Source organism: Urocitellus parryii, chromosome 9 (genome assembly GCF_045843805.1).
Source record: "Urocitellus parryii isolate mUroPar1 chromosome 9, mUroPar1.hap1, whole genome shotgun sequence".
NCBI classification, from domain to species: domain Eukaryota; kingdom Metazoa; phylum Chordata; class Mammalia; order Rodentia; family Sciuridae; genus Urocitellus; species Urocitellus parryii.
In genome coordinates this window covers 14476199-14489799 of record NC_135539.1, presented here as the reverse complement: position 1 = coordinate 14489799, position 13601 = coordinate 14476199, and the positions used below count along the sequence as shown (strand labels likewise).

Sequence of the window (13601 nt, the reverse complement as noted above, 5' to 3'; positions counted from 1 at the left end):
TTACCAGTCATATGGGATGAAGACCCCATCCTTGTGATCTTATTTAAACTTAATCACCTCTTTAAAGACCCCAAAAAAAACATCACTTTGGGGGTTAGGGATCCAACATGAACACAACAGGCACCTATGTTCTCTTTCTTTACTCTCCCTACCTGCCACTCTGTCCTTGTTCTCAGACAGGAATATCATAAACCCAGTTCCATTGTTTGTAAACAGGTAAGCATTTGTTGGAAGTTGAAGTTGGGCACGAAGCCTCAGGCAACATGGAACTTCAGTCCCCACTGACAGGCAAAGTCACAGAGCTCAGGACAGAACCAGAGTCAGCATCCTCAGGGTAGATCAGAAAGGAAGCAGTCGGCCATCATGATGAGAAATGATTAAATCCAGTGTTAGAAAAGTAAGATTTTTTTCCTTCTTCTGTCATCCATTTAACCCTATCTTTATTCAACAATATCAAAGGCTAATTGAACAGAAATGCCATTTTCTTGTTCCAAGGTCTCCTTTGCATACCTCTCTGATGGTTTATTTGGATAGGTGTTGGAGTGGAGTCTGGGCCTCCTTCCTAGGTAGGCACCTCCAAAACCCTAGAAGCCATTCCCAGTGGTCCGGCTTTGGGTAGAGATCTGGTATGGAGTGGAGAGTTTCCAGGGGGCCACAGCATGGCTCCAGTCAACTCAACATTCTCCATCAGAGGCTGGTGTCCACCAGCGGGCCAGGTTGTTGGACCACCTGCATCCTTCTGTTTATGGCATTAAGAACTTTCTTCCTAGGACCCAGCTGCATTTGTATGTTCTGAAGGTCCTCGTCAGAGCAAAGCATCAGAGCTTCTAGATCAATCTGCTCTCTCGTGAAAATGGGAAGGAACTCTCCCAGGTGGTGGGACTGCAAGAACACTTCGAGGGGAGTCGCATCCACCGCTTCTTCCTCCCACTCCACTTCATCCTCATCCCAAGGCAGCTCAGGTGACCCAAGGCCATTTTCACCCGCTTCTCCCTCTTCACCCGCCTCAGCTTCATCAGCCTCGGCTGCTCTTTGGAGCAAGTCACTGGGCATTTGAAATTCCGACTCCCTCTTGCTGTTTGAGATGTCTTCGGGGCTCCATACTCTGTTCTTTTGAAAAACAATATTCCCTAGACCTGGACGGTTGAGAATGGATTCATGTTGCTCATCATCGTCCTCCTCTGCTGGGAACTGGAGCTTCTCTTTGAAGCCCCCGGAAAATGAATCTTCGTCCTCTTCTCTGAACACTTCCATCACGTTCCTCTGCCCACTTCTACCCTCCTTCCCTATGGGCTCTGCTGTGTCTTTGTTCTTCTTGAACTTCATCTTGAAGGTATCTTTAATGCCCTTAGACAAGGACCCAAATGTACTGGAAGCTGAAGCACTTGAGATGGATGACCTGGAGAAGGTACCCTTGGAAGAAGAAAGAGTCCCTGATTCCTCCTTGTTGTAGGTGCGGGCCATCTTATTTTGGTGTTTCTCCTGGAGCCTTTCACACTCTTTGATCTGCCTCTTGGCATTTTTCTGAGCCTGCTCCTTCAGCCTGGAGACCTTCTTGGGGTTCATGGTGTTCTGGGCAGTGGCAGCCTTATCCAGGAGAGCAACACATTCATTCTGATCCCGGCTGGCAGCAGCATCCAATGGAGACTGTAAGTCATTATCCAGGGCAAAGATGTTGGCACCAAAGTTGATCAGGAATGAGACACAGTGGGCATAGCCATTGGACGCTGCGTAATGTAGAGGAGTATTTCCCCAGATGTCACATTTATCGGGGTCCCCTCTAAAAGAGAAAATACGAAAGATGCAAGTGAAACATTTTTTTTTTCTGGGAACATAAATTCCAAAAACAGAAATAAAAACAAAAATAACGAATAAAATGCAGGCTAGTGCAAGCCTGTTTATCCTGCCTTGATGTTGACATACTATAGCTGCTGTAAGTCTAGATATGTCATCTTGCAGCTAGACACCATATGGCAAGAAACAAACAAACAAAAAAAGCCATTCTCTGCCCTATCTCATTTTTAGAAGAAAATCTTTCCAAGAAACTCCCTAACAAGTCAACTTTCATATCTCATTGGCCAGAATTGGTTCCCATGCCTAGAAAGGGTAGTGCCATGTTTAACTTAGATCAATTAGAATTTTTCTCTCAAGCTAGGAATAGGATTATCCAAAAGCATACTGGTAAATGTTTAACCACTAGCTCATTTGAGGGGAAAATCATCAAAGCCCTGATGTATAGCATGTGCCAATTTCTGTTGTGTAAGAATATTCACAATGATAAATTTAAACCTCCCAATATAACATCCCTAGACAGAGTTTGGAAGAGATGTGCAGTAGCTTACCATTATTAATTATTTCTTCCACATAGAATCAATGGATCTGTATAATCTGTTTAAAAATATTTTTTAAATCATTGATGGACCTGTATTTTATTTATGTATATCCAATGCTGAGAATTAAACCTAGTGCCTCCCATGTGCGAGGCAGGTGCTCTACCACTGAGCTACAACCCCAGCCCTGGACCTGTATAATTTTAAGAGCACTGATAATAGTAAAATGTGGCAAAATATATTACCTTTCTTTTAACATGATTTATTAAATTGTAGGCTTATATAATTTTATTTCAATAATTGTTGTGTTTAACCAAATCTGAAACTTCCTGAAAATTTAACAGCAACCTCTCAGGAGCTGGCAAGAGATGATCCCAGCACAATAATGTTGTGTTCCCTCAAGTCACAAGTGGAAACGAACAACCAAAGCAAACTGGGTCATCATCAGCAAGAAAGAAGAGAGGAGTAGATGTTGGGCAAGTAGTCAGCAGTGTCTGCTATGACCAGTATTCATGTGAAATGCAGAACATCTCCATCTATTCTTGTTTCCTTCCAGTATTTTATGAGTGATAGTTCTACAAGAGGTCAAGGTGGGTTAGGGGCGCTATCATGGCACTGAGGCCACTTACCTACTGTCTGGCACAGAAACAGTGACATTGGTAGATGCTCACTGAAGATTGGTGAAATGACTGAACACCTACTGGAATCCTGCCCCAGGCTCCTAGTTCCCCTGTCGTAGGAGGCCTAGAGATATAAACATAGACCCTGTGGAAGGTCAGGAGAGTGAGTCTAAAAAGTTCTCCTTATATTTCTCATGAGAAATGGCAGAAATAGAAGAAAAGATCACACCAAATTAATTAATAATATTCGGTAATCCTTCTCCTTGGAGTAGTTTCTTGTGGTAGTCTGGGGACCAAACTAAGGAGTTCTTAGTTTGGTCCCCAGACTACCACAAGCAACAGCAGCAAGGGCTTTATCTGTGATTTTGTTTGAAAAGCAGAATTTTGGACCCCAGCCCACACTTACTGAATGAGAATCTAGAGTAGAGTTTAACATTACCCTCTGGTAATTCTCAGGCTCACTATGGGCTGGGAAGAGCTGCACTAGTGAATGCAGCCGAGTTAGTGTCCTCTCACTCCTTCCTGGGAGCCCTGGCTGCCCTATGCTTTTCAGTTTCTAAGCACTTTGGCTCTCATTGCCCAACACCACCATTGTCACAATCTCCCTCTTAGAGAAGGAGGGAGAGAATCTTAACTGCAGAAATAAAAGGAGACCCAGATGAATGAATAAAGAAAGTATTATACACATGTGCAGTGGAATACTCCTCAAAAAGAATGACATTACAGAATGACATTTGCTGGTAAATGCATGGAAGTAGGGAACATCACGCTAAGTGAAATAAACCAGACTCAGAAAGTCAAGGCTCGAAGGTTTTTTTCCCATATGCAGAAGCTAGACCAAAATAAGGAGGAAAAGAAAAGGCCAGGGGAGGGGTGTCCCATAAAAACAGAAGAGAGATCAGTGGAGTAGAGGAAGGAGACTGAGTGGGAGGGACGAAGGAAGGGAAAGGGAGGAAGGGTAGAATGAAATCGACCAAACCATTCCATGCACATGCATGAATATAGCACCTTGAATTTCACCTTTATGTATATCTATAATGTATTAATTTTTAAAATCTATAAATAAATAGAAGGAAAATCAGTAGACTAGAGAAATAGGGGCAGGGAGAAGAAGAGAGAAAGGGGAAGTACTGGGGACTGAATTGGAGCAAATTATATTCCGTGCTTGACTGATTATGTCAAAATGAACCTCACAATCATCTATAACTATAATGCAGTAGTAAATTTAAAAAAAAAATTTTTAAAAACTCAGAGTGTAATGGGTTTGCCCAAGGCTAACAGGCAGCACAGGTTGGGTCAGGCCTGTCTCTAAGTCTAACCATCTCTTACTCAATACAGTCTTCAAGTAACATTTCTCAGCTTTTCCACTTCACCAGCCACAAATCCTCTAGCTTGACTTTTCTGGGACTCAGTTCCATTATTTGTAAATTGAGACTAACAACACTACTGACTCATGGAGTCATTATGTGAATTAAAGTTAACATATATAAAGCATGGGAAAGTGCTTTATAAACATTACTTATTTTCTGATTCCCCTCTAAATTCATAATGCAGAATTTTTATGTATTTATTTTTTTCCTCCCACCCACCTCCTAAGTTTCTGGCAGCACAATGGCTTTTATAGTTTTTTAGTGCTTATAGTCTTACTTGTCAAATATGTATGCTCTGTCTCCAGAGTTAGATAATTTTCCAGACAGAGCAAATCCTGTTTTCTCTCTTTTGTTGGCCATGTACAACTCCTAGCAGAAATCTCAAACCCAACACCAAGAAGCCAAGCAGGTAATGTAAGAGCCCCAAAGGGGCCAGGTTCTTTCAACAAAGACACAGTTCAATGCATGTCCTTCTAGAAAGGGCATGACTGCAGCTGATACTGCCTTAAATAAAACACAGAGACAATATTGTCAGACCCTCCATTTTTCTTTAAATGCAGGAAGAAATCCAGAATTTCATGGAAGTTTTAGGTGTTGGCTCAAATTTAAAAGAAAAACACAGTGAAGTCCAAACAAAACACGTTTGTGGACTCTATCCAGCCCACAAACTGGCAACCTTCTTCTGCACAGAGAGAACAGCCTGAGGAAATACACAGATTCGAGACATTGCATGGCATACCTGGGGAACCCAGCATATACAGTGGTGTGACCAGAGTGCACCAAGCTGGGGATAAGGGAAAAGTGAAGGGCGGAGAAGAAAAAGACTATGAAATTGAATCTAAAAAAAGCAAAGATTATTTAACGGTTTTGTTGGGCAGCCTCTTTCAAGAAGTTTCTGGACAGTCAGTCTGATTTAATTGTTTTGGATCAAAGGAGACCCCTTTCAACCTTGGCACAGTTGTGCATCTTAGGGGAACACAGGGCCTCACCCCCAAACACGTGGCTTTACTTTTTATTTATTTTAGCCAACCACCATATTCAAGAGACTCCTTAAGTACCCTAGATATCAAAAGAGGAATTGTAAAACCTTCAAGACATTATATAGACATAAACAAAAACATACTGATTAAATTTGCCTGGAATTATCCTTGGATCGGATAAGCTAAAAAGGAAATTAGGATGAGGAGTGAGTTGTGGTGGTGGTAGGGTGACTGGGTATTAAGAAGTCTGGGTTAAATCAATATGCTTAGGCCACAGCATTTCCCATCTCAGTATACCTTAAATGAGGAGGAAGAACATGAGGAAGAGCCAAGATGACTATGAAAGTGGGTCTTAGAGAAAATTTCGAATGCAAAATTCCAAATTTACAGATGAAACTGTAAGAGGATTCATGAGTTTTCCTGGTGTATTTAAGCGATTTCCACTTGCAAAAGTTCTATTTAAAGACAACTTTCGAAACTGATGTATAACTTAAATAATAATATTTTGATGAATAAGCTTTAGATCTTTCTAAAGATAATCTTTATCTTTTTTCACATTTCTTGATGACGCTATTGTATATAACTGCCCAGGTATGCACAAACTTGTTCTAGGAGCCAAGATTTATGGCTCAGATATGAGGTATCCCTGCCCAGAGCTACTTGTTAATGCAGGGATAGCCAGAGGTGAAATGATTGAATTATGAAAGCAGCAACCTAATTGGTCCATTCCAATTTGAGTGAACTGAAAGGTAACTATAGGCTCCAGACTTTGCTAGAGCAGGTAGGTCATGGGGGGCATACTCTGGAAAGGTTCATCTTCCTTGTTTCCCCTTCCCATCTCATTCGTCCTACTTCCTGACTGCCATATCTTCCTTTGCCTGATGTTGCGCCATGATGTTTTGCCTCACCCCAGGCCCAGAGTAATGGGGTTGGCCAGCCATGGACTGAACCTCTGAAACCATAAGCCAAACCATTCTTCTCCTCCTCTAAGCTGTTCTCATTAGGTACTTTGGTCACACAACAAAGAATTGGCTAACAAATTCTAACACTGATGCTGTGTGGTTCCCTTGGGCTAACTCTAGTCTACTGTTGAGTTTTTTTTTTTCCTACAGTCTTTTTGAAAAGAGAAACTAACTGAAGAGATTTTAAATATTGTGCTCTTGATTTTTGGTAGACCAGTTGCATTTTGACAAAATTTTTTTAAAGCTAGCTTGGTATTATTGTCATTAAATAGGCAATTTCCTTAAATTAAATTACTCTAAAACATCTGTTCCCTTACAATTTCTCCTTTTGATGTTGATTTGATTTTTCGTGGGTGCAATTGTTCTCAAAAACAATCACTCTTTCAGAAATGTTTTTCTACGTAAAAAAGGAATTATTTGGACTTACAAATAATTAAAGAAATGCAAATTAAAACAATATACTACTTTTTTGCCTATCAGATAGGCAGTGATTAAAAAGAATATTAATACTTGGTTCTAGTAGGAGTGCGAGAAAAGGAACTGTTGGAGGATGCATGAAATAATTCAAATTTACTTGAATATGTGTCACAAGCCTTTAAATCAGTCACCCTTTGAATCAACTATTATACCATTAGGGATTTATCCTAAGGAAATGTCAGACCTTTGGGCAATCAAAACAAAAATGCAGCTGTGGAACTCATAGAAGTCTCAGAAAAGAATGATGGTTGAGGGTGGGAAGGGATTAGGGAAATGTTGGTGTCCCCAATACAAAAATTTCAGTCAGGAGGATTTAATTCAAGATAGCCATTGTCCAACATGGTGACTATAGTTAATAACAATATACTATATACTTAACAGTTGCTAAGAAAGTAGATTTTCAATGCTCTTACACAGAAAAGCATATGAGATGATGCATATAATCAGCTTGATTTAGCCATTCCACAAGGTATACATAGTTCACAATGTATGCCATAGATGTATGCAATTTTTATCAATTTAAAATCAGTAAATGAATGAACATAACAATAAAACATACTACCGTGTAGTCATTTAAATAGTAGCATGGATCTCAACTTTTAAGTGCAAATGGCCCATGATATATTACAGTGTCAGTATGATTTCCATGATTGCCTTTGTAGGGAGAAAAATGTACACATGCATGGGCTCAAAGCAAAAAATCTGGAAGGACATTTTGATGGTCCCCAAGTCATAATACTTGCATTTATCGGGCTTTTCACTTTACAATGGAGCAAAAGTGATATACATTCAGTAGAAACTGTGTGTTGACTTTTTATCTTTTTCAGGTTAGTGATAGTCAGTGGGGTATTTTTTTTAGCGATTCTGGGCAGCAGCAGAGAGCCCTGTTGCCCAGTTTGCCATGTAATTGTGGCAGTGAACAACTGGTGCTCTACAGTGTACAGTCTTGCTAAGCTATGATGTTTAGCAATTAGGTAACCGAATCCATTTTCAACTTCTGAGGGCTTATCAGGGTGCAACCCCATCCTAAGTTGAGTAGCATCTGTACTAAGAGTGATGGTCTTAAACTTTCTAAGAAAGCCGGGGTTTTTAAATTTCCAGTTACCACAGGATCCACTAACTCAATCAGGTAATAAGAAATAAACACTTTATTATCAGGCTGGAATGTACTTCTTCAATCATCGATAAGCTAAATTCAAGGTGTTAGCTTTCTTTCCTCTTGTCACCCCTTTAAATCTAATTGGACATTTGATCTCATATTGGTTTCTAAAGATTAACTCTGGTCAACAAGGGAGATGACCTCTGAAAATCCTCACCAGACTTTGTTTTTAGCCTATTCCAGACCAATTTAACACAGCAAATCTTAAATGCTTCGAGGTAAGGAAACAAAATCTGAGCAGCAGTAGAATCAGTGAGCAAACAAGAGTTGAGAAAACAAAAAAGGGCTAGAAAATACAGGGTTACTCATACCTTGCTGGTGGGACTGCAAATTGGTGCAGCCAATATGGAAAGCAGTATGGAGATTCCTCAGAAAACTGGGAATGGAACCACCATTTGACCCAGCTATCCCTCTCCTTGGTCTATACCCAAAGGACTTAAAAACAGCATACTACAGGGACACAGTCACATCAATGTTTATTGCAGCACAATTCACCATAGCTAAACTGTGGAACTGTGGAACTAATCTAGATGCCCTTCAACAGATGAATGGATTAAAAATGTGGTATATATACACAATGGACTATTACTCAGCAATAAAAGAGAATAAAATCATGGCATTTGCAGGTAAATGGATAGAGTTAGAGAAGATAATGTTAAGTGAAGTTAGCCAATCCCAAAAAACCAAATGCTAAATGTTTTCTTTTGATATAAGGAGGCTGATTCATAGTAGGATAGGGAGGGGGAGCTTGGGAGGAATGGACAATTCTAGATAGGGCAGAGGGGTGGGAGGGGGAGGGAGGGGGCAAAGGATTACAAATGATGGTGAAATGTGATGGACATTATTATCAAAAGTACATGTATAAAGACACAATTGGTGTGAATATACTTTGTATACAACCAGAGATATGAAAAATTGTGCTCTATTTGTGTAATAAGAATTGTAAAGCATTCCGCTGTCATATATAAATTTTAAAAATCAATTAAAAAATGAAAAAAAATACAGGGTTAGAAGAATTTTTGTTGCCATAGCCAATGTTTAATAACTATGAATAAATGGGCTAGATTTTGATATCATATTGAAAAAAAATTATGTTGCTTTGTCAAATTAGTAGAAAAAAGGGTGGACTATGTAACAAACTGTGTTGGGACAAATGATTAAAAACATGGACAATTGTAGTTAAATCATAACCTTATATTTTAAAGAAAAATAACTTATATATGAATAAAATTTTTTAAATATGACACTAAAAAGTACTAAAGAAAATCTCAGTCGATAGTCATGAATGAACTCAAAGTTAGAGGTACCAACCAAAGATTGAGAGAGACTTATATGTACTTAAAATATATATTTTTATATTTATATTTTCATTTATATTTAAAATATTGGTTGTCAAAAAATAAATTATAAATTGTGTGGAAATATTTGTAACATGTGACAAAAGGGTTAATATTTTTAACTTTAGAAAGCATTTTTATAAATTAATGAGAAATGCTGATGATCCCAATATAAAAGTGGAACAAGATTAAAAGTACACAGTTCACAAAACAGTAAACATAAACATGATTTTCAAGTCGGGCATGGTGGCACACACCTGTAATCTGAGCAACCTGGGAGCCTGAGTCAGGAGGATTGCGAGTTTAACGCCAGCCTCAGCCATTGGGTGAGGCACTAAGCAATTTGAGACCCTCTCTCTAAATAAAATACAAAAGAGGCCTGGGGATGTGGCCAGTGGTTAAGTGCCCCTGGGTTCAATCCTCCGTACCAATAATAATAATAATAATAATAAAAAACAGTAACCAGAGAACATTAAAGCCACACTGATACATCATTTTGTACCTACCATATTGGCAACAGAACAAAACATGTCTTCACTCTCTGAAGGACAGTTACCAATACTCCCCCCAAAAGAGTCTTTTGCACGTAGGCTGCTATGGTTTGAACATCCGTGTCCTCTCCAAGATTCATGGGAAATTTAATTTCCAATGCCACAGTACCAAGTGGTGAGGCCTTTAAGTGGAGCTCTTAAGTATGAGATTGGGTATCCTTATATAAGAACTTGATGGAGACTATTTGCCTCTTTTTCTGCCCCTTTTCTCTCTTCCACCATGTGAGGACACTGTTCCATCCCTCCAGAGGATAAGCAACAAGGTGCCATCTTGGAAGCAGAAACTGGGCTCTTACCAGACCCTGAAACTCCCGACTCCTTGACACCTGGACTTTCTAGCTGCTAGAACTGTGAGATATGTTTCTCTTCTTTATACGTTACCCATTCCGAGGTATTTGGGCACAGAAGCACACATGGGCCAATTTTAATCAAAAAACTTCCCTTTGGAGAATTTTTTTTTTTCTCAATAAACAATGAGTGAAGCTTTATAAGTCAGGATAGTCATTGCAGCACTGTTCAAACCAGGAAAAACAAACTATCTGTCTAAGAGAGGGATTGCCTAAGAAATAAATTTGCTGACTACTAATATTCTTTTTTAAATTTATTTTTTGGCTGTAGTTGGACACAATATTTTTATTTTTTTATTTATTTATTTTTATGTGGTGCTGAGGATCGAACCCAGGGCCTTGCACCTGCTAGGCAAGCACTCTACCGCTGAGCCCCAGCCCCAGCCCTGACTACTAATATTCTTATAGAAGAATATTGATGTGGACTGTACACATGTACATGAATATTTACATAAACATGTAAATACACATATTTATAGGGAAAAGGAAGTCTTAAATCAGACAAAAGGAATGGGGAAGACCAACTTCATTCTTCTCCTCATTCAGTCCAGAACTCAGGAACTCTCCTGACCCTGGGTTCTTCCTGTTTTTCCTTCAAGGGCCCCCCAATTTCAATAAAGGGTCTCAACATCTACAAGCTTTTTGAACCAGAACCTGAGCTTTGACCCTCCTCTTCCTCTTCAGTCCGCAGCCAGTCAATCACTGTCCATTCTACATCTGAACTGCCACTCAAATCCATGCACCTACGCATTTTCACTGTCACTACCCGAGTCCAATTCATCTCCACTATTAAGAGTCCCTGATCAATCTCTCTGCCAGAGCAATCTTGGTAAACATGAAATTACTTAATTGTCCCCTTTGCATGAACACAAGACTTGTCCTCCCTGACCCTTAAGATATTAAGTTCAACTCCTCTTTCCAATGTTCTCCGTAATCTGGTCTCATCACATATGATAGTCCTTCCTGTCCCTATTCAAGCCATGTCCAGCCACACTCAACTTCTGTTCCCGGAATGCACAGTGCTCTGTCTTAGGGGAGCCTTGCTACCTTCCACCTTTGCCTGGTCAACACCTTTTCATTTGTTGGAATCCCAGCTGAAGTCCTTTCCCCTCAGGTAGAACCTTCCCTGAGTGCCCTCTACTTCCGCTCTTCAACCCAAGTCATAAATGGCTCATCTGTCTTCCCCTCTCAAATCTGATTTTCATGTCAGGAGTTGTATTTCTCTTATTAATCAGTGTCCCCAGTGGCTAGGAAAAAAAATGGCTGCCATATAATAATATGCGATATGTATTGAATTGAATTCACTTGGCTCTCCTGTTTACATTTTTTTTTTCCTTCTCTTCCTTCTTTTCTTCCTTACTTTTCTTTATTTCTTTCCCCCTCTTAGGTCATGATGGCCAACACTACCTAACCCCTCTGGTGTGGGCTGTGTGTGTGTGTGTGTGTGTGTGTGTACTGGCTAGAGATGTAATGAAGTTGACGTAGTCCCTATGAGAGTTGAAAGTCCCTGTTACAGCTTGGAAAGCCAACAATTCCATTTGAAAATTATGGGCTTGTATACTGGGTGTGTATACTAATAAAAGACTGTGGGATTTTAATGGCATAGATTAAAAAAAAAATAAAAACACAACCTTTATTCCAGCCAAGGCAAGATTGGCAACTTAAAACCAAGTAGAATGGCAACGTCTTGTGTGTGTGTGTGTGTGTGTGTTTTCGTACCAGGGATTGAACCCAGGGACACTTAAACACTGAGCCATATCCCCAGCTCTTTTTTTTTTTTTTTTTTTTTTTTTTTGGTATTTTACTCAGAGGCAAGGTCTTGCTGAGTTGCTTAGGGCCTTGCTAAATTGCTCAGGCTGGCTTTGAATTCGTGATCCTTCTGCTTCAGCCCCCTGAGCTGCTGGGATTACAGGCCTGTGCCACCATGCCCAGCCCCCTTTTTAAAGATTCCACTATTTAAATTTCATGAAAAAGATTTGTAAAGACACTAGATTAAAATCTCCCCACCCCCCAGGCCAGTAACAATGCCTTAGAGCTCAGTGTCAATCCTCTGCCTTTGGCTAATGGGTGAGCCCCTCCCATGGTGCCAATTCTGTGAGAAAGACTGCATCTCTAATATAATACTCTCTCTTTCTCTAAAAAGCCAGTTATTTGGACATTCTAAAAAGAGGGCAAAGCATTTTCACTGACTTCCCTGACTCTTGCTGTTTCCTGTAAAATCCTACCATAACCCCTGTCTCTTACAGAACCATCAGGTTGAGCTTACCCTCTGCTGCAGATTATTTCTAAGGCTTCCAAGTTCCCGTGGTAGGCTGCCAGGAGAGTGGGAGTCATTCCATCTTCATCAGAAAGATTCAGATCTCGCTTGGTAGCCTCCTTCAGAAGTTCCAGGTAGCTATCACTAGCAGCTTGGTGGTAGCGAGTGGACATTTTTTTCCTGCTCACCAAGGCTTGGCTGAATATGTCTCTTCAGGCAAAGCCGAGTGTTGGCACAGTGACTGTCCTAGAGATCTGGTTAATCAGTGATAAGGAGCGTTATGCCAGGACAAAGTTCATCTCAGCCTCTCTCCTTGGAAGGCAGCCAGAAAGATTTGCAGCACTGAACTTGGAACTTTTCCTTCTGGAATGATCATGACATTGAATATTGAAGCCCGCTCTGTTCATCTTGAGGGCTTTTAGGAATGTTTAATTTTTACCATGTCCATTACAAGTCTTAATGATACTGGTTATCTTAACACAGAATGTGAAGAAATAATTTCTAAAATATTCAGAACTAGTCTAGTTGACTGGGGTAGACTTTTTAATAGCTGAATTGAGGTATAGTTGGTACGCTTTGAAATTTACCCATTTGATGTATATACTCCAATGATTCTTAGCAAATTTTACCAAGCTTTGCAACCATTACCATAATTCAAGTTTAGAACATTTTCATCATGCTAAGAATATCCCACATGTTCATTTGCCACCCATCTTAATTCCCACTCCCAATGCTAGGAAACCACTAATCTTTTTCCTCTCTATGTATATTTGCTTTTTATGAGCATTTCATAAAAATATAATCATAAAATATATAGTCTTGCATCTAGCTTTTTTCCAAAGGATATATTTTGAAGTTTATCTTTTTATTGCTAAATAATATTCCATCATGCTAACCTATCAAATATTCTTCATTCATTCAATGTTTAATGAACATTGGGATGTTCTCCTTTCTTTGGCAATTATACAAAAAAAAAAGGTACTATCAATATTTACATACGAGTTTCTGTACAGATTTATATTTTTACATCTTGAGTATATGCCATGGAGCAGAATGTTTGCTGGGTTATATAGTAATCTATATTTAACTTTTAGAAAATACCAAACCAAACTAATGTTCTGTAGTAAAGTAAGATAACTATGGTCGACAGCAATTAATGGTATATTTCAAAATACTTAGTAGAGAGGATTTTGAATGTTCCTAACAAAAAG

The 13601-nt window shown here is 39.5% G+C and overlaps 1 protein-coding gene across 1 annotated transcript; it reads right to left on the bottom strand.

Annotated features, from left to right (window-relative positions):
- Positions 1-687: 687 nt before the first annotated feature.
- Positions 688-12563, bottom strand: Anks4b (ankyrin repeat and sterile alpha motif domain containing 4B). The gene is made up of 2 exons (XM_026402512.2): positions 12400-12563; positions 688-1780 (listed from the first exon to the last, which is right to left on the bottom strand). The coding sequence occupies exons 1-2, from the start codon at positions 12561-12563 to the stop codon at positions 688-690; spliced, it is 1257 nt and encodes a 418-aa protein (XP_026258297.2).
- Positions 12564-13601: the final 1038 nt, after the last annotated feature.

Coding starts and splice junctions, on each gene's coding strand:
- Anks4b (XM_026402512.2), bottom strand. CDS start 12,563: ATGTCCACTCGCTACCACCAAGCTGCTAGTGATAGCTACCTGGAACTT. Junction 1,781..12,399: donor GAAATAATCTGCAGCAGAGG/GTAAGCTCAACC, acceptor TTTCTCTTTTAG/AGGGGACCCCGATAAATGTG.